The sequence below is a fragment of the Scyliorhinus canicula genome, chromosome 17 (genome assembly GCF_902713615.1).
Source record: "Scyliorhinus canicula chromosome 17, sScyCan1.1, whole genome shotgun sequence".
Lineage (NCBI taxonomy): Eukaryota > Metazoa > Chordata > Chondrichthyes > Carcharhiniformes > Scyliorhinidae > Scyliorhinus > Scyliorhinus canicula.
This window is the reverse complement of record NC_052162.1, coordinates 21599064-21620543: the sequence shown is the minus strand read 5'-3', so window position 1 is coordinate 21620543 and position 21480 is coordinate 21599064. Positions and strand designations below refer to the sequence as shown.

General features: G+C 44.8%; 1 protein-coding gene across 1 annotated transcript in view; it reads left to right on the top strand.

Annotated features, from left to right (window-relative positions):
• LOC119952315 (phosphatidylinositol 3,4,5-trisphosphate 5-phosphatase 2A-like) overlaps positions 1 to 21480 on the top strand; it is a 156298-nt gene that overhangs the window by 108876 nt on the left and 25942 nt on the right. The window contains exons 14-20 of the mRNA XM_038775969.1: positions 877 to 994; positions 1887 to 1983; positions 4305 to 4443; positions 6714 to 6813; positions 9352 to 9440; positions 13171 to 13252; positions 21320 to 21409. Coding sequence (XP_038631897.1) covers positions 877 to 994; positions 1887 to 1983; positions 4305 to 4443; positions 6714 to 6813; positions 9352 to 9440; positions 13171 to 13252; positions 21320 to 21409 — 715 coding nt within the window. The remainder of the gene's footprint in view (positions 1 to 876; positions 995 to 1886; positions 1984 to 4304; positions 4444 to 6713; positions 6814 to 9351; positions 9441 to 13170; positions 13253 to 21319; positions 21410 to 21480) is intronic.

Sequence of the window (21480 nt, the reverse complement as noted above, 5' to 3'; positions counted from 1 at the left end):
TGAAGCTGTGTTGATTCAGCCGTTTTTACCATGCACTTCCAAATACTCCACAATCTCAGCCTTAATAGTAGACATAAAATCTTAATTATGTCCGGAGTCAGGCTAACCGGCCTATAATTTCCCGCATTCTGCCTCCCTCTCTTCTTAAATAGGGTTGTACATGAGCCATTTTCCAGTCCTCTGGGACCTTCTGATCTCCAGTGATTCCTGAAAGATTACCTCCAATGCCTTCAGAATCGCCTTTGCTATCTCCTTCAGAACCTTGGGGTGCAACCTATCCAGTCCAAGTGATTTATCCAAATTTAGACCTTTCAGTTTCCCCAGCACCTTCTCCTTAGTGAAGGCCACTACACTCGACTCTGCCCCCTGACTCTCTTAGCTCTTGGGGCCGAAGGGATATTGGGGGGAAAGCGGGAACAGGTGACTGAGTTGGATGATCAGTCATGATCATAATAAATGGTGGAACAGGCTGAAAGGGCTGAATCCTATTTTCTACGTTTCTAAGCAACCTTGTGAAGTTTAACCCCTTCAGCCCTCTGCCAGTCAACAGTTTTGCATAATTAGCTTGGTATACCTGTCCACAACAATCAAAAAGGCAGCCATCAGTGTGAAGTGGTTCTACTGATTATTAGCACCCACAAGAACATTTTTGGTGATTGTGTATATTTTAGTTGCATTCTTTCAGCAAAAAGTTGCATTTCTGATATTTGAGTAGCTGAAATATTCTTGAATTCTACTGTCACGCAATCAAGCTGAAAACCAGCCCTTGGAAAGAGGCAGGAATTTTCCTGAGAGACCGAAATGGGCAAATTGTCTTTCTCTACTTTGAAGTTTCCAACACATTGCTGGTTCCTCATTAATGTGTCTGTCTTATAGGTTGCCACACAGTCACTGTGGAGTATTAAAATTGCTGTGTTGATTAAACCAGACCATGAGAATCGAGTCAGTCACGTCAACATGTCCAGTGTAAAAACTGGAATAGCAAACACATTTGGTAAGTAATTGGCGTTACAGCCAGTCCTCCACGAAGCATAGAGGGGAGCAGAGGAAATTTCAGACATTGGAGAGTGCATGACAAGAAGCAATGGAGTGCAATGGAGGCAGGAAATTGGAGCCGGGCAAAGCCACCTAATATGAGATGTACCTTTCCTAACTAATACTCCTCAAAATTTCAAGATTATTTTCAAAGAATCAAGATTAAATTCATTGGGCTGAATTTTACGGCCCCGTCACAGAGGGGCCAGGGCTGGAAAATGCAGCGAGCCTTCAAATGCCCATCGACTTTGGCGGGAGCGGAAAATCCTGCCAGCAGAAAATTCCACCCAGTAATTGCACCCATTGAAGTAGGAATTAATCTGGGTCCAGTCTTGCTCTGTGTGGACAACTCACGTCTAAACCAAAAGGCCAAAGTCAAGCCCAAAACTGGACCTTGGGCCTTATCAGGCCCAAGGGGCTGTTTAGCACACTGGGCTAAATCGCTGGCTTTGAAAGCAGATCAAGGCAGGCCAGCAGCATGGTTCGATTCCCGTAACAGCCTCCCAGAACAGGCGCCGGAATGTGGCGACTAGGGGCTTTTCACAGTAACTTCATTGAAGCCTACTTGTGACAATAAGCGATTTTCATTTCATTTCATCAAAATATTCCAGGTAAACTGTCACACCCCACAAGCACCTTGTTCTTTAGGTCTTTACCAGCGAACTGGTAGACTGTATTACACTTCAACAGATTTTATCTTGAAAAAGGAAATTAGGCTGTCAATTTGCTAATCCGCCTGTTTTGCACTTTCAATACAGATCAACTTCATTGCTGTAGATTTGAACCTTTATATCTGCCCAGTCAAAATCTGTTCTTTTGTTTTTCTTACATAGTACAACTTTTCTTTGCAGGTAATAAAGGTGCAGTCGGTGTTTCTTTCCTGTTTAATAGGACATCCCTGGGTTTTGTCAACTGCCACTTAACATCTGGTAGTGAAAAGGTCCTCAGGTACATGCATTCATTTATTTAAACAACTAAACAAAGTCAAACTAAATAGTGTGGCCATAAGGGTTGCTTGGAAAGGCACAGGAGGCATGAGGAGCCACAGAGGGCTGGTGGAGGGGCATGAGATGGCATGGATAGGGCGTGGGGAGTATGTGGGGCGTGCAACAGGGTGAGGTTGGAGGGCCTTCATGTTTTTAGTTTAACTGGGACGAAAGCGACCTTATAAACAACCTGCCTGTGGCTTCTCTGAACTATTTCCCAGGTCAACTGGCCTGACTCCAGCTCGTACCTGCCCCTCCCCAGCAATGAAGATCCTGCCATTGTGGTCACTTTCTCCCGAGGTAGGCAGGTCAGGTCGGGATTTTGTCCTGTCTACCAATAAGGTAAAATCACCATAGTTCCAGATGGTAATCGGCAGCTTTCCCCATTGAGCGGAGAGCTGACTGCTGGTGATTTAACCTGAGGATCATCATACCTCAGGCGAAAGGAAAGTTTCAGAAGGTGAGGCCTTCATGAATAATGTCTGTCTACCCCTACCCGACTCGAGGACAAAATCTCAAGTCGAAAAGTCCAAATTTAACATCACGGTCTGGGGTATAATAATAATCTTTATTAGTGTCACATGTAGGCTTACATTAACACTGCAATGAAGTTGCTGTGAAAATCCCACAGCCGCCACACTCCAGCGCCTGTTCGGGTTCACTGAGGGAGAATTCAGAATGTCCAATTCACCTAATAAGCACGTATTTCGGGACTTGTGGGAGGAAACCGGAGCACCCGGAGGAAACCCACGCAGACACGGGGAGAACGTGCAGACTCCGCACAGACAGTGACCCAAGCTGGGAATTGAATCCGTGTCCCTGGCGCTGTGAAGCAACAATGCTAACCAGTGTGCTACTGTGTGGCCTTCATCCAAACTGTGGCAGAATTTTTCAAGAGGCTGCATTGACAAAGAAATTTTAGAATGGAACGTTCAATTGTTTCCAAACTGTGTGTAAAATCAGTTGAGAAATGACTCGTGTGCTGGTGTGACATACAATCCAAATTCAACATCAGGGTCCCATTGAAATGCCCTTAGCCGTCCGAGGGCACCAAATTGGCAAGTTGAGTCAGGGAGTGGACAGGTCACCAGTGGGCTAGAGGTATTTGTCGGGTATAGGAGGAACAATCCTGCACTTCCCAAGACATTCATTTTTTAAAAAATATAAATTTAGAGTACCCAATTCATTTCTTCCACTTAAGGGGGGAATTTAGCGTGGCCAATCCACCTACCCTGCACATCTTTGGATTGTGGGGGCGAAACCCACACAGACACGGGGAGAATGTGCAAACTCCACACGGACAGTGACCCTAGAGCCGGGATCAAACCTGGGACCTCGGCACCGTGAGGCAGCAGGACCAACCCACTGCGCCACTGTGCTGCCCACCCAAGACATTCATAATAACACTGAATGTTTCCCGAGACTGGAGCAGTTGAGTTGCTGATTCTACACAGGTCTCAGTCACAAGAAGAGTTTCTCAGCCTATGGCCTGAATTTTCAGGACATCAGGAACACATGAGCACAGGCACCAGCAGCCCCAATGCCATATTAGGCTCCAATAAGAGTCAGTTGACTACAGGCAGGACATCATTCCATCACTCAGGAGGAAGTTCTGCCTTAAAGAGCTGTCGGCCAATCCCATTGGCTGGCAGCTCTCCAGACACTCCACGCAAGCAGCTGCTGAGGCTGAAAGAGGCAGTAAGTCCCAGGACCCAGAGGACAGGTAAGTGGCAGGGCTCCCAGGGCAGGGAGGGCTGGGAATGTCTGTGGGTGAAATGAGGAGGGTGATCAGGGCCTCGTGGGGTAGATCGGGCTGGCGTGGATCTGCGGTGGTCATGGGCCTTAAGGGGAGGGCATCTCCTCTCGGGAGGAGACCTCTGGAGGAGATGCCCTCCCACCCCTTACTGCCGAAGATTTAACTTACTTTATTCACACTTTCTCCCCATGAGCTGTTGACGATCTGCCAGCCTAAATATTGATGCTGAGTGGAGAAAGGCCCTTTAGTGGTCATTCAGTGGCTAAATAAAGGCCTTAATTGGAAGAAAGGTGGACTTCCTGCCGGAAACCCATACCGCCCCAGTGTAAAATCGCTACCAAGTCGGGACAGGCCATGCAATTCCACGCACCTACCTGCCTCAGAACCTGCCGGAGGGGTAGCGTTAAATTCCGCCCTGTGGATGCTGAGACTCATCCTAAGCTGCTACCACATACGGAACCTGTAACTTTAAACTAAACTGCTTGCTGATCCTTGGTTGTAATCTTCCATTCCTGGTTTTCTTTCAGGCGAAACCAGAATTATTTGGATATACTCCGTTTGTTATCCCTGGGAGATAAACAGCTCAGCTCTTTTGACATAGCTCTGCGTTTCACGCATATTTTCTGGTTTGGAGACCTTAACTATCGACTAGATATGGATATCCAGGTATGTCTCATTCTCTTCCTGTGTTATTGGAACCCTTCATTTCGGAAATTAGGATTTTGTAGGAACAGCTAGAAAAGGCTAATTCCTCCCTTTTTGTTTACTTCCAAGGCAAACTTCCTTGCTCCTTGTCATGATGTGCAGACATGCACATAATGAGATACAAACAGGCAGCTAGTGAATACAGGGAACAGGACATAACCAATCAGCAGGCAGAACACTTGGGGGTGGTTTCCCACCATAAAAGGCACGAGGCACTCACACTCCGCCTCTTTCCACTGGTGGCATCCACAGTGTGAGTCAGGGTGTACATATCATATAACTCCTACAGCACGTGGCTAAGAACTAGTCTGGTTCAGTCAGACAGATTAATCACACTAGGTTAGCAGAGAGTCGAACTTAGAGAGGATTGAGCTAACTGTGTGACAGGTTCAATAAATCATATTGAACTAACTTCAAGGTGTGGAGTATCTCTCAGGTAAAGCTGCATCCCGTTGTAGCCCACGTTATCTTACTGTGCTTAACACGACACTCCTCACTGCATCCCTCAATCTTTTCCTCCAAAAAAAGCTTCTTATTCAATTGCCCAATTTCAGATATCAAAGGTAGACCCTGTCCTTTTTAGCTTCCTCTTGCCCCTTGCCTTCTTCCTTATCTCTGTTAAAAAATACCTTGTTCATTTAAAGGGCACAAGGATACAACTTGTCATGCCCAGGATTATCTCCATGAATCCCCATGGGGTTTGTAACCTCGATAACACTGTTCTGGAGAACAATGGGCAATGAAATGAATGAATGAAAATTGCTTATTGTCACGAGTAAGCTTCAATAAACTTACTGTGAAAAGCCCCTAGTCGCCACATTCCGGCGCCTGTCCGGGAGGCTGGTATGGGAATCGAACCGTGCTGCTGGCCTGCTTTAAAAGCCAGCGATTTAGCCCGGTGAGCTAAACCAGCCCCAGCCCCAATTGAGCGTGCCGTGTTTTTGTTATCTCCCACAGGGGATGCAGAGTTCCTTGACCTTGACGCAGAGGGAGAAAAATGTCATTGCTGGGAAACGTCAGGCTCAACCTTTCTTTTAAAGCTGCTATTTTTAGCATTTCTATTATATTCTTAGAACTATTCTTTCTCATTAAAACTGCCGCTTCCTTATTGCTGCAAAGCCTTCTTGCAGGCGTCGGCGAAATTCGTGCTGGTTGGCAGCCCGCATGAACTCTGCTGAGGCACACTTCCCTTTTGGAAGGCAAGCAGAAGATCCATCCACGACATCCAGAAAATGGCGGGAGGTAAATTAGGGGGGCAGGCTCCCGGTCAAATTGGTTTATCCCCATTTTTTATGAACTGAGTTGGAAATCTGCCAGAATTCCTTTGTGTTCTAATGGTAATTTTGGGATCCATGGGCTAAATTATTGGTTTTGGGTCACGACTCCGATGATGGGAGCATTTCCGGGTCCTGACCCTGCACTGTGTTGGCACCTGATGCCTGTCACAGTTTTGCGGAGGCGGCACATAAAGTGGCGAGATGATGCATTTGCCATTTAGTAAAGGATGGTAGGTGACCTACCAATGTTGAAGGGCCAAGAGGAAGCCCTGCGGCACTGAAAGATTGGGAGGCCCCACTTTCAGAGGTGGGTGCGACCGATGTAGGTAGCATTCAGAAAGGGCAACTCGAGACTGAGGCACCGACGAAAGAATCTTCAAATTGTTAAAATAAAAAGGAACCACAGCTGCCGGACCATCAGTGTGGAGGGAAAATCCCTCCACAGGACGGCCTGTGCATTCAGGATGACGGATGCTTCCAGTCATCAGTTGGGATAGGGCTTTGGTGTGTGTGTGCGTGTGTGTGTGTGCGTGCATGCATGCGTGCTGGAAAAAGACTCGTCAACATATGAGAGTGCCTTCAATAGGCCCTTTAATTGGCTTGAATGGCCATCCTTGACTTGCGGGAGGGCGGGCACCACTGCCCCTACAGCACACTGAGCTAAGCACCTTGGAGGCAAGAACATACCATCAAACCTGCACGCCAGCTGGTAGCAGGAAATTGTCGGCCCTCCAGACTCTGAGGCTGACTCTGTCACTGGAAGGTCCCATTTGTCTGCTCCTGACTGTGGAAAATAGCACAGATGTGAGGTAAAATGATGACAAAGGGTGGGACGAATTAACGGATAAGTTTAATTATTTGTGCGGTGGGAAGGGGTGGGGGGTTGGAGGGGGGTGGAGGAGAACACTCAATCCAATGAAGAGAAACTTCTGAGTCAAATACCTTTTCATTCAGGATATTTTAAGCCATATCGGCAAAAAAGAGTTTGACCCGTTACTCGGCGTTGACCAACTGAACTTGGAGCAAGAGAAAAGAAAGGTTTTCCTGAAATTCTGTAAGTACATTTCTGGCAACTTAAATGTTACTAATTGCCACATGCTATTTTAAAATGTAAACTTTTAAGATATATATTCACATATAAAGCGGCATTTGTGGTGTTTCTTTGGGTTTTTCTGCAGATCTTCCACCGATGTTACAGTGAACAATCAGTAGAAACCTGTAACGCCAACTGCCCCGCCCCCCTCCCCCCATACAACCTTCAGGCATTCTACCCCATGTGTAATGTTGATGGGTGGTGCTGGCATAGTTAAATCCCCAATTGTGGCATTTTATAGACAACTTCATGTGACAAAGAGCACTGCAGAGACAAATTCCACTTTCTTCCAGGCAGAAACCTAGATGAAGAGCGGAAGCCATTAACTTTAGAGGGGGGTAAAACTGTGGTAAATCTGGCAATTGTGGTCATGTGAACCTCAACTTCGGTTCTAAAATACCACTTGATTGGTCAAAGAGGGAAAGAGTGAGGAAATTCAGGAGCTGTAAAAAGATGTCAAGACATTGCAGTGAGTTATTTTTAACACAGTGACATTGTGCGGGAGAGGATAGTTGTAACATGTTTCATATAAAACCTGGAAGGAACATAAGGGGGCGTCCTTAGTATTGGCAAAATAAAGAAGAGAAATGGTTCTGAGAGAGTCCAGACGTGATCTTGAATCCTGTCCAGACATGTAAGATATGTATAATGGATGTCTCCAGATATGGGAAGAGCATTGAAGTGTCGAATGTATTTGCGCTTCAGATAGAGGTTGAGTGGTTTTGGAAGAAGTAATGGAGACTGTTCATATTAATTTGTCTCATATCTTAGTGGCTTCAACAACTACAAAGGGCAAATTTTACCAGTACAAATTGAATTCCTCTTCTTGTCTGATAGAAACTAAGTGAGAGAAACTGTGCCCCCTCACCCTCCCAGTGGCATATTTGGAGGTGAGTGGCACCTAAAATAAAAGGGGGTGGCCCTCCTACCGCCTTCTCGCTTTTGCTCCGAGCTGTCCCCCATATTGCCAGGGTTGGGGGAGGCACAGGCAGCCACCCTCTCTTCAGCCTTAAGCCTCTTGAAGCACTTAAGTTGAGGGTCATTTAAGGGCCACATTCCACCTCTGCTGCCATAATACATTGGGCGGGGTGAAGCGGTACAGCTCGGGCTAAAGGCTGGTACAAAAAGAGAGCGGTTATCCCTTTCTCTGCCCATTGAGGGCACCCACCCATCCACCCACCACACCCTGCCAAGATGGTATCTCCCTTCCATTTATGCTTCTTTCCCTGGTCTCTGAAACCCAACCTCTCCTCACCTCTTCCTTCCCTCACAGAGGTCCTGGATTCCTCCCGTACCAAAATCCCCAGACGTACCTTAAAGTTTGGTGTCCATTGTCCTCCTCCTCGTGACGCCTTGCAGCCCCAGCAGCAGTCACCACTGCATCCTGAAGGCTGCCCCCAGCGTTTTATTGCCAGGAGGCAGCCTGTTTTAAAGTCAGTGAGGCCTTGACCGACTGGCCAACCTTTAAACCTGAGGAAGGGGCGGCTGTGAGGACGACACACCACCCCTCTTCCCCCCAACCGTCCCTCCCCCACCCCCCTCCCCCCATCCCCGGCCCTCCGCCCTTGGTAAGTGTTACACCATAGTATGTTTTACAGCACAGAAGGAGGCCATTCAACCCTTCATCCCTGGACTGACCGATAAAGAGCTACCCAGCCTTATGCCAGTTCCAAGCTCTTGGTGTATACCCTTGTAGCTTACTTCAACTGTTCATCCAAGTACATTTTCAATGTAATAAGGGGTTTTGCCTTTCCCACCCTTTCAGGCAGTGAGTTCTAGACCCCACCCACCCACCCTCTGGGCGAAAAATGTGCCCCTAACTCTCATTCCAATTACTTTAACTGTATGCCCTTTAGTTACTGGCCTCTCTGCTGAAGGAAAGAGGTCCTTCCCAAGCACTCTTTGGGCTCCTCATAATTTTATACACCGAAGTTCAATCTCCCATGTTCAGAAGGAAACAACGCCAGCCTACCCAATCTTTCACCATAGCTAAAATTCACCAATCCTGGCATAATTATTGTAAATCTCCTCTGTGTGCCATCTAATTTAATGAAATCCTTCTTGCAATGTGGTGACCAGATCTGGATGCAATACTGTATAATATGGAACTTTCATACCAATTTAGGACGTATATTGGTTATCTCCATAATGTACTCAATATGTAATTTTACGCACATGTATTTTTTACTGCATTGTGTGCATTGGGCAATGACAACCTATTACTTTGAAACTGTATACGATAATGATTTAATGAAACAAAAGTGCTGCAGATGCTGGAAATCTGTGATAAAGGAAGAACGGACCAGGAACACCCAACAGGTTAAGCAGCATTCCTGGAGAGAGGAGGTTTAATGTTGCAGGTCTGTGATCCTTCCTCAGAATTATGGCCAGGACTATAACGGAGGGTCATAGAGTTGAAACATTAACCTCTCATATTCATGTACAGGACAAAGGCACTTGTGACATTGTATTCACAATCTTCATTTCCACACCTGACAGATGAGGAAGAAATCACATTCCCTCCTACCTATCGATATGAACGAAACACCAGAGACAGTTACTCATGGCAGAAGCATAAAACAACTGGGGTAAGCAACAGCAGGCTGTTTATTTTCCCACATTCCTCCCTTATACTTTTCTTCCCTGCACAAATACATCATTCAAATGCTAAGTCAAAAAGTGTGAGAAAAAGACTGACAAACATCATGAGGACAGCTATGCACATAATAATTTCACATAGCATAAGAAATAAAACAATGCGCCTTGTGAGACCCCCTTCCTGTTACATCCTTTATTCCCATTTATTTTATTATCTTGGTCCATGGACCCATAATCAGGATGTTCCTTTCAGCTGAAGATTCAAAGTTGAAGCAGTCCTGCCTGCCAGGATGGTATGTTCCCAGGTTTTGTATTTTGGAAAGCAGCAACAAGATTCCTTGACGCCGAGTGGATCATCTGAACTAACTTTGGAGGAACTCAGTTTAATTGGTTAACTTGCAACTGGTGGGTTGGCCAGGGACAGTGTTCTGTCTGACAACGATCAGTGATTAGTTCCTGCATGATGCTTTCTGAGAGAACGTAGCAAGTGTTTAGACCTTGGAAGTGAAAACAATGCTCTCTCTCTCTCTTGCTTGATGAAGTGAAAGAACTGCTCTATCCTTCTGAAAGAAGTGAGTGTTGGCACATCCTTTGCTGTAAACCTGAAATTATGCTGAGTCTGCAGAGAAGGTAGATAACCCTGCCAGAGAAAATCATCTCAAGCCGAGAAGGAAGAAGTGCCAAAACGAAAGCTTGAACTTTAGAAAGGCATAGACTGGAATTTATCCCAGTGCATCAAGTATTCTTATTCTTTTATTTTTATTCTATATTTTCTTTCCCTTTCCACCGACCTTTCCCCTTTGCGTTGTTTGTCTGTGTGTGTGTGTGTGTAGAGCATGGGTGAGTTAAAAAGGGGGTGAGTTGTTGGAAAGATATAGTCCGTCAGTTGCAAGTTAACCAATTAAACTGAGTTCCTCCAAAGTTAGTTCAGATGATCCACTCGGCGTCAAGGAATCTTGTTGCTGCTTTCCAAAATACAAAAGATAGTCCGTCTAATTATAATACTGTACGTAATAAAAGGTTACTTGTGTGCTAAAGTTACAAACCTGGTGACTGTAGTTTGAGCTCAACCAAGGACCTTGGGTATTTTAAAAGAAATCTAATTTCATCTGTGTTGTGACTCAGGGTCAAGTGGGGCTGGAATTAACCGCACACTAGCCCAGGGTGTTGTGACAGCTTGAAGATTGAAGAATAGATTTAGCTTCCACGATATGATGTCAGCATTACAGATGTCTGAATGCAAACTGAGCATGAAATGAAATGAAATGAAAATCGCTTATTGTCACGAGTAGGCTTCAATGAAGTTACTGTGAAAAGCCCCTAGTCGCCACATTCCGGCGCCTGTCCGGGGAGGCTGGTACGGGAATCGAACCGTGCTGCTGGCCTGCTTGGTCTGCTTTAAAAGCCAGCGATTTAGCCGAGTGAGCTAAACCAGCATGACTTAGTGCTAAATATTATGGACTATTTAGAAAGGGCAGAGACGTTAAGGAAGGACAGAGGGGTGGGGAGAGTAGCAATACTGATAACATCCTTAATTACAGCAGTGCTAGGAAGGGATTTAAGCAGTATTGATCAGACAGTGGGACCACCATTGGTTAGAGTTAAAAAAAACTACAAAGGATGCAAACCACGGGCAAGAGTTGTCTGCAGATCTCCTGACAGTGGCGAATGGAGATCTGATAAGAATGTAAAAAATGCAATGTGGCTCTAATGGGAGATTTTAACATTCATGGCGAGTGGGAGATATACAACAGTTCAACTATTGAGGGCAATGAATTTCTAAAATGCATTTGAGACAGTTTTCTCATTCAATTTTAACTAAACCCCATGTTCCCCCTCCTGCCAAGCTGTTGGGAAACTGATGGGCACAGGTCCAAGACTAACATTTAAACCCAATCTGATTTTGGTTTGCATTCCAATCAATATTGTTTTCGAACTGACGACAGAACAAATTACATTAGATTCAATGATTCGCAAAATCAGAATTACAGTCTGTTGGGAAGGGAACATCTTTCATTTAGTGTCCAGAATATAATTTAATTTGTATTAGTTTTAAAGAGTCTCAAACTAAGGTTTTAAATTTAAGCAAGGCAATCTTTTGCCGAATAAGGAATGGATTAACCGCAGTCGATTGGTAATGAACAAACCTGCAGACAAGCAGTATGAAATCAGTATATTCCCCTAAAAGGTAAAGAGAAGTGGGATTCTCCAATGGCTGATCTGGGAAATTGGGAAACGCGATTGGGCAGAGAATACATTCCCATGCCAAAATCATGGTGGCCGCCGATTTGAACCCAAACTGCAATTCTCCGTCACCTGTACAGAGGCGTCAATATGATCTGGAACGCACGTACATTTAAAAATCGTGAAACTGGCCTCATGGCTGTTGAGGGATACGGGAAGTTTCCAACATCGCCATAGTTTGGTGACAGTTGTGTCGCTGGCCAGGGGGCTTCTCGTAGGGATGGGGAGAGTAGCGGGGGTTGGCCAGAAGGTGGGCTGTGGGGTCGGGATTGACGGGCATGGGACACCATTGCCGCAGCCAGAAAGGCAGCCATGCAGCTGCACACACCGCTGACTGCCCACTGTGAACTTAGAGCCACTGGTCGTATAGGTTTTCACCCCCCGGCCACCACCTAGGTGTCCTCTAGACCCAGCTGACACATCAGCTGTATGGGCGCGCTCCAGCACAACCAGTGCCATCTTGTTGGTTGTGATGTGTATGTGCGACTGAAGCTTTTCAGTCTCCTGAGTGTCAATCAAGGTCCTGGCGAATCCTGCACAATTTCTCATTGGAATCGATTGTGTTCCACGAGACGCCGGTGCTCGCCCCTCAACAGTGACTGAATCGGTCCAGGTGTGGCACCAGTTTTTCTGTTGTGAAAATCCATGAATCCTGCTCCCACGTCAACACTTAGTCTGAGGAACAGAGAATCCAGCCCCAGGATGTTCTGGCAGCTGCTGTTGGGATCGTCTAGTCCTGCTGAAATTCAATGGACTTTTGGTTGGGCCACCAAATCTCCTGTATTGGGTCCTGCCGAGATGGGAATGGAAAATCCCAGCCAAAGGCTCCACTTGGTATGGTTGAGCAATCATGGTCAATAAACAAATTCTGGAAGAATATTAAAAGAAAAGGTTTACACAAAAGCAAGGAAACTCAAAACTAGGAAGAGAATAGAAAATTAACTGAGAAATTAAATAATAGATGAAAAAGGTGTTGTGTAAGGTATCAAAACTAACGGCAAAGGTATTTAGAAGTACACTAAGTGGGAGGAAGTGGTAAAAGTCTGCTTTAGGCAAAGCCATACCAGACAATAAGAAATGGCAGGCCTGTTAATGGGAGTGGTTCGGTTTTTCACAGTGATAGAACAACAAAAACACCCGTAAATAGAAGGAAGCCAAAAGATAATTCAAAAGGAGGGACTATGGGGAGTTAATATGAGTAAAAAAGATGGCAATGGAGAAAATAATGGGACTGAATACAGGAAAGAATCTAGGCCATGATGGTTTCCACCCCAGAATTTTAGAATGTTGATGGGGTTGTCCTAATTTTCCAAAGCTTTCTAGATTCGGGAATTGCTTTCCAATTAGAAAATTGCCCATAATTCGAGAAGGGAGGGAGGGAGAACCAACTGACTATAGTCCCATCAGTTTAACATCAGGTGAAGGCATCATCAGGTTTATTGTTATTCATATATTGTTTTTTTGCCTTTATTATAGGTAAGAATAAATGTTCCTTCTTGGTGTGATAGAGTCCTGTGGAAATCCTACCCGGAAACATATATTCAGTGTACTTCATATGGTGGGTGTACCTATTTTTTTTAATTATTGAAACAAATGGTGCCTCTGCAGCTCAGGGCAACAAAGCAAAGCTGGAAGGTAATTCCCATAAAAGTCTGGCATTCCTGCAGCGGTGAACAAAGATGTGTCGCTTATTGGATGGGATTGCCCACCCTTCCCCCCCTCGGTGTGTTTTCCAGCGGCAGAGATGACTCACCATTGGCAGCGGGATAGTCCGGTCTTGCTGTTGTCTACGATCTTTGCATTCTTTGCCGGTTGCGCCGCTGTGGAAGCCCCCATGGGGGGGTGGGGGGGTCACCCTCGGAGGGAGTGGAAGATGCCACCACCGGGATGGGCTGGAAAACTCAGCCCATTCAGTTTCGACCAATCTGTTACTTCGATTCTCCAAATTTGACTAGTGCTGCTTCCCACCCCCACTTTGGCTGATACTACGAAAACGCTTCAGTAACTTTGCCACATCCACTATTTAAAACAAGTAATTCCAGTCGTTGAACATGTCCGTGAGGTTGGTAAATTGGTTTCAATAATTGTGGATTTTCATCTGGCCTCTGGTGGGAACCTGGGACCATTGAGAAGTGGGCGCTGCCAAAGTGACACCGCGTGCACAAAATAAATGGTGAAGAACCAGTAAATCCACCAGTTCTAATTTGAACATTCTGTTCCTGATGGGGGGGGAGGGGTAATAAAATCACCCCTGATGTTTCAATTCTGAAGGATGCCAGCAAACCATTCACCTTTATTTACAGAGGCCTAATTAATCTTCTTGCATTTCATGTCTTGCAGATTTAACTCCATTAAGACGCTGAACCTTCAACCAATAGTTTTGTACAAGTTCTGAATCTAATCTTGATATTTCAAATCCTGTTTATCGGTACTTATAATCTGTCTGGGTGTGGTGAAAACGGTTTCAAAGGGCCAGTATTGTTAGGCCCCACTGTGGTGTGTCCCACCATAGGGGCTGCGCCAAGCCAACCACGTGCCCATTGGCTTTGGTGGCACCAGCAAACCCTGCCAGCAGGTGGGGCTAGTATATCCTGCTGTTGGATTCTCTGTTCCCGCTGGCAGTGTACCCCTACCCGTGGGTTTCCCGACGTTGTGGCTTCAATGGGAAATCCCATTGACAAGCGGCGGGAAGAGAGAATCCTGCCGCCGGCATGCTGCGCGCTGCCGAGAAACACACAGCAGGGGAACCAAGAATTGCGCCCACAGAAAATAGCAAGAGAAGTAGGCCATTTGGCCCCTCGAACCTACCCCGTCATTCAATCATTCAATACGACCATGGCTAATTCTCTATCTCAACACGACACACCTGCGCTCTCCCCTTACCCCTCGACACCTAGTGAGGAGAAATCAGTATTTAATTGATAAATAAACTCAAGAAGACAAGCAAAGGGCTAAGGAAAGCACAGTTAATTTTAATCACAGGCAATTTGAATGACAGAAGGTGGAGGATCCACCCAATGTCTGACCCATTAAATAAAACCTTGCAGCAGCAGCAAACTGTGGGCCGGTGTCTGTGTTTGCATGAGCGTTTTGCAGTTAGCACCTTGTCAATGTGGATATTGTCTCTTTGGCATGAGACATGCCTGAAAGGGTTGCTTCACTGATACCTGGCTAAATCTGCTGAAATGCAGAATGGCTGTCATTGTTCTCCGAGACGTTCTCCTGTGGTCTTTCCTGAGCCAAAGGAATTTGGAAGCTTTTCTACTTTCTGGCCCGAAAGGAGCCATAGCTTTCATTAATTAAGGTAACCACTCTTCTTCCAGCCCAATCATCTGTGTCTTTAAACTTTCTGGGGTCTTCCCAAGCCAATCTATGGAACCATCAGTAACGCTCGGCGGACCCAACTTCTGTTTAAGTCCTGCAGTGGCATATTAGGCAAATCCTCAATTTGGCACATGACCCACCTCAGACTTTCCTTTTGAATATAGTGGAATGGGGGGTCGGGGGGTCGGGGGGGGGGGGGGGGGGGTTGGAGGTGGGGAGATACGTTTAGTTCCCCACATGAGGATTGCGAGCTGCATTTTACATGGGGCGGAATAGCAACACCACTGGTTCCCCCACAAATTTCACCCCTGCTCGGGGCTTTGCTACCTTTCTGCCCCCATGCCCAGATCAGAATTCTGCAGCCCACATCACCTCAGACAAACATCTGTTCAGCGATATGACTGATTTATTGGACACAGAACTAAAAGAAATTGGTTTTAACTTGACAACGTGATTTTACAGAACCAATTTCAGCAATGTTTTACTGAACACAACAGTGTTCTTGTGGAGGAGGAGGAGGGAAGGTTGAATGGAGAAACTGCACTACTTGACAGACCTGCCTCCTTTATAAAGGTCCCCAGCTGCCATACTTTTGTGTTGTGGGGTGGGGCATGATAGAGTCAGGCCTGCTTCAGGCCCATGGCAAAGAGGAGGTGGGTGGGTAGCCAAGGCGGCAGACTGGAACAACCGCCTTTGATTACTGCATCATCAGCCCCGTTTCAATGATGAATTTCAGGCCTTCAACCCTCACCCCTCAACTCCCACCCATATAAAAAGTCCCCTGCGTGCCACCTTATATTCCCTATCCCCCCCAATATCCCTCATAGCCCCCTTGTCCTGTCCATGCCTCTCATATTCCGTATGCCCCTTCATACTATTTAAAAAGTAATATATTGGGAAATGTGCTTGGATAAAGGGATCTGGGTATTCTTGTACACCAGTCAATGAAGATGGAGAGGCAGGTGTAGCAAGCAATTAGGAAGGCAAATGTTATGTTGGCCTTCATTGCAAGAGGATTTGGGTTTAGAAGTAGAGTCCTCTAACTGGAGTTATACAGGGCCTTGGTGAGACCAGACTTGTATTGTGTATTGTGTACTGTTTGGTCTCTCCACCTCAAAAAGGATATGCTTACTGTAGAGGGAGTGCAGCGGAGGTTCACTATACTGATACTGGGGTTGGCGCGATTGTCCTATGAGGAGAGATTGGTTCTACTGAGCCTGTATTCACCAACATTTAGAAAGATGAGAGGAGATCTCATTGAAAGGTATTAAAATTCTAACAGGGCTGGACAGACTAGATGCAGGGAGGATGTTTCCCTGATTGGAGAATCTAGAAGCAGAGGACACAGTCTCAGGGTACGAAGTAGACTATTTAGGACTGAGATGAGAAAACATTTCTTCACTCAGAGGGTAGCGAACCTGTGGAATTCTCTATCAAAGAAGTCACTGAATGTATTCAAGAAAGGGACAGACAATCTGTTAGATTTTAATGGCATCAAGGGGTATGGGGTGAAAGCAGGAAAATGGCATTGAGATAGAGGACCTGCCATGATCACATTGAATGGTGGAGCAGGTTTGAAGGGCCGACTCCTGCCCCTAGCTTGTATGAGCCCTTTTATTTCCCATGTCCCCTCATATCCCCCATTCCCCCTCCATTGCACTAGCCCCCACTATGCATCCTAAGAGCCACGCACCCAGTTTCAATTATGGGTAAATTTCAGGAGCCATGTTTGAAATGGAATTAAAGAAATATACTTGCACTAATTTAATAGAGTTCTTACTCAAACACTCTAACTGCTGAAAAAAACTGTCATTCATAAACCCATTAAAAAATGTAAGTCTCCTCAAGTGGCCAATCAATTGTAAAAGCAAACGCCACTGAAGAGGTAGATAATCCTTCAATAACTTCTTAAAACTATCAATCAAAATGTGAATACAGCCCTTTGCTGACATAAGTGCTTCTGGACCATTTGAAACTCAGGCAAGCATTCAAAAAGAACTCAACTATAACAACGAACTCTGGGAAATGTAAGCAATTGAGTCTATTAATATTGTCACTGGATCAGCAATCCAAAAACCCAAAGGAATATTCTGAGGACTCAGGTTCAATTCCCACCACTGCAGTTGGCAAAATTTGATTTCCATAAAAACCTGGAATTAAAAACATCTAATAATTCCACCATTGTCAATTGTTGTAAAAACCCATCTGGTTCATTAATGCCCATTAGGGAAGGAAATCTATTATCCTTACCTGGCCTGGCCTATGTGTGACTCCAGATAAACTTCAATGTGGTTGTCTCGTAAATGGACAAGCAACCCATTTATTTCAAGGGCAATTAGGGTTGGACAATAAATGCCGGGTCCAGACAGCAATTCCCACAATGAAAATAAGAAAATTGGAAAACCATATGGCCTTTGCATCTAAGCTACACCAGATGTTCTATCAATCAAAGCAGTCCAGCAATGTTTTTCTCATTGCTGAATGTTTTTCTTTAATTTGAAAAGGATTCTGGACATTTAAATCACATCGGGGCATTTCATTAGAGATCCCAAGCAATGATTTCTTCAGTTTTGAATGCATAAGAGTACTTTTTCAACTGAGAGAAGTATTTTTATGCATCACAGCACTTACACAATGCTAGTCCAACTTAGAATATAGCATCTAACTATTGAAACTGGAATAACAAATGTTTTGTCATGCCCTGTACAGGCATGAAGATATTACAATTTTGGAAGCTATATTTAAAAAGTGAACATGAAAGTTGTTAAGATGGCTGCATTTGACTTTTGTCATTTGAACTGTAGACAGTAGAGTCTGCAGCCAATTCCCATTTAAATAGGGACTTGAGTGAAGGAACCTCACAGCCACTTGTGAGGTTCACACATCTCATTGTTTAAGGATGGACCAAAACCTATAATAGGGTTTACAGACAACTTGCCTTCATGTTTCACCCATCGTGAAAGATATTTCGAAACTAAATGGGTAGTGGACAAATGTGAAATTTATTCCATTAACCTTTCTTTGAATTATGATGATCCATCGTCCCAGCACAAAGACCTTGGGTTGTATCAAACTCTCAAACTGTGAAAAGTCACAGCACAGGATGTTTATTCATCTAACACAGCACCTTATTTGGAAAAGGATTTCAAACTTGTAACAGATTACATGAGGAATATAACCATTTTTGTTGACCGCTTTTAAAATAACAGCAAGAACTGTTCTGAGCATTGACACTATTCTCAGTGACCAGGATTGAGTCTCGGAGGTTGTGTTTCCTACTTGGTGCTCTGGTTCTTTAGAGGAACTTGGAGTGGGAGGGTAAAAAAACTAGTTGCCGTGGTTCACGGCGGTACCAATGCCATAGGTAGAACAAGGATTGAGGTTTTGCTGAAGGAATATGAACAGCTAGGGGCTAAATTAAAAAGCAGAACCAAAACAGTAATAATCTCCAGATTACTACCCGAACCAAGAACAAAATCAATAAGATTAAAGAGGTAAATGCATGGCTCAAAGATTGCTGTGGGAAAAATGGGTTTGAATTCGTCAGACTGAGAAAGGAGTAAATTGTTCTGTTGCGATGGTCTTGACCTGAATCATGCTGGGACCAGAGTTCTGGCGAATCGCATAACTAGGGCATAACTAGGGCTGCAGATAGAGCTTTAAACAAAATATTTGTGGGGGCAGAGTTCAGTTGTATGGAAAATTAAGTTAAAGGAGAAGGTAGGAGTGCAGGTTAATGGTGAAGACTCAGGAGAGGTTTGCAAAGTTTCCAGAACACGTAATAGAACAGAGAGTATAGAACGTGATGGGAATGTAACTTCAGAAGCAGCAAAAAGCAGACAACTTTGAGAGGAGGGGGGGGGGGGGGGGGGGGGGGGGGGGGGGGGGGGGGGGGGGGGGGGGGGGGGGGGGCGATCATCGCAGGACTGAGGGTGTTGTACCTAAATGTGCACAGTATGCTAAAACAAGGTAAATAAGCTTGTTGCGCACATTGTAATTGGAGGGTATCAAATTTTGGGCATCACAGAGACGTGGCTGCTGAGATCTAAATATCCGATGATATGTGCCCTATTGGAAAGACAGGAAGATGGGCAGAGGGGGCAGGGCTGCATTGTTAGTAAGGAATGAAATTAAATCGATAGCAAGAAGCGATATAGGATCAGAAGGCATAGAATCTCTGTGGGTAGAGTTGAGGAATCGCAAAGGTAAAAAGTCCCTGATGGGAGTTATGTACAGGCCCTCTAGCAGTAGTCAGGATGTGGGGCAGAAAATGAATCAGGAGATAGAAAAGGCATATAAGAAAGGCAATATTACAATAATCATGGGAGACTTCAATATGCAGGTGGACTGGGAAACTCAGGTTGGCAGCAAATCCCAGGCAAAAGAATTTGTGGAATGTCAAAGATATGGTTCTTTGGAGCAGCTTGTGACATAGCCGGCTGGGGAACAGGCAATTCTGGATTTGGTGATGTGTAATGAGGCAGACTTGATTAGGGGACTTAAGGTGAAGGCACCCTTTGGGGGCAGTGACCACATTATGATAGAATTTACCCTGCAGTTTGAGAGGGAGAAGCTGGAATCAGATGTAACGGTTTTACCATTAATTAAAGGTAACTACAAAGACATGAAGGAGGAACTGGCCAGAGTTGATTGGAAAGGGAGCCTAACAGGGAAGACAGTGGAACAGCAATGGCAGGAGATTTTGGGGGTTATTCAGAAGGCACAACAGAAATTCATCCCAAGGAGAAGGAAACATGCTAAGAGGAGGACAAGGCATCCATGGATGACGAGAAAAGTCAAGCACAGCATAAAAGCAAAAGTGTAGCAAGGATTAGTGGGAAGCCAGAGGATTAGGAAGCCTTTCAAATGAAGCAGAGGAAAGCTAAAAAAAATAAGGTGGGGGAAGATGAAGTATGAGTGTAAGCTAGCTAGTAATATAAAAGAAGATAGCAGGAGTTTTTTTTGTCCTATAAAAGGTAAGAGAGAGGAAAGAATTGATATTAGACCACTGGAAAATGAGGCTGGAGAAGTAGTGATAGGTAACAAAGAAGGGAGAGGAACTGAATAAGGTACTCTGCATCAATCTTCACAGTGGAAGACACCAGTGACATACCACAACCTCCAGAGAGTCAGGGGGCAGAGGTGAGTGTAGTGACCATCACTAAGGAGAAGCTGCTGGGGAAACTGAAAGGTCTGAAGTTGCATAAATTACCATGCCGGATGGACTACACCCCAGAGTTCTTAAGGAGATATATGAGGACATTGTGGAGGCATTGTTGGTGATCTTTCAGGAATTACTGGAGGTAGGGAAGGTCCCAGAAGACTGCAAAATGGCTAATGTAACACCCCTGTTTGAGAAGAGAGGGAGACAGAAGATGGGAAAGTATCGGCCAGTTAGCCTGACTTTGGTTGTTGGTAAGCTTTTAGAGTACATTATTAAGGATGAGATTGTGGAGTACTTGGAAAATGCATGGTAAAATAGGATTGAGTCAGCTTGTATTTGTCAAGTGGAGGCCATGCACAATAGATCTGTTAGAATTCTTTGAGGAGGTAATGAAGGAATTAGACAAAGGTGAACCAGTGGACGTGATCTATTTGGTTTTCCAAAAGGTCTTTGACAAAGTGCCATACAGGAGGCTGCTAAATAAGATTAGAGCCGATGGTGTTAGGGCAAGTTACGGAGGATTAGTAGAAGTGTTGCCATGGAGAATGCAACAGTTAGTGTCTGACATTAGATGCGATTCTGTGATTGGGCAACATATGCTAAATAATCCTCAGTGTGCTAAGAGTTATGCTGATAACCAATTTACAATTGTCAGTCGAGCTTGCAATGTGGTGCATTAGTATGTACTGAAAGCTACATATAATAACACAAAGAACCATGTTCTTTACAGACAGAAAACAAAAGTACACAAATTGCGCCTGTTTCAGCTAAACAAAATAAGTTACAGCTATTCACTGGTTCATTCCTCAGGGCAATGCTTTGACCAATGAGAGTCATGTTGTCTGGTTTAAATTCCAACATGCTTAGCAGTTAGCAGTCAGGCATCATCAACTGGTGCATTGTCCATGACAATGCTTCTACCAATCAGAGTCCACATGCCAACCAATCAGCACTCCCTTCTCATACAGTGTAAATGTATTGATTTCCCTTACATTGTATTCTAACAAATGTTCTGATGAGTGCAAGATGCAAAGTTTTGTCAAAAATTCTCTTTTTTTCAGGACTACTCGGGTTCTATATTACCAAACGAGTTAAAAATTAATTTCCTCATATTGACCCTCTTTTATTTTGCTGCAGGTTGCACAGATGATATCATGACCAGTGACCACTCACCCATCTTTTCCACATTCGAAATTGGGGTAACTTCCCAGTTTGTGTCTAAAAAAGGTAAAAAGAGCCAAGTAATACAGAGAACATGAGCTGGATTCTCCATTATTGAGACTATGTCCCCACGCCGG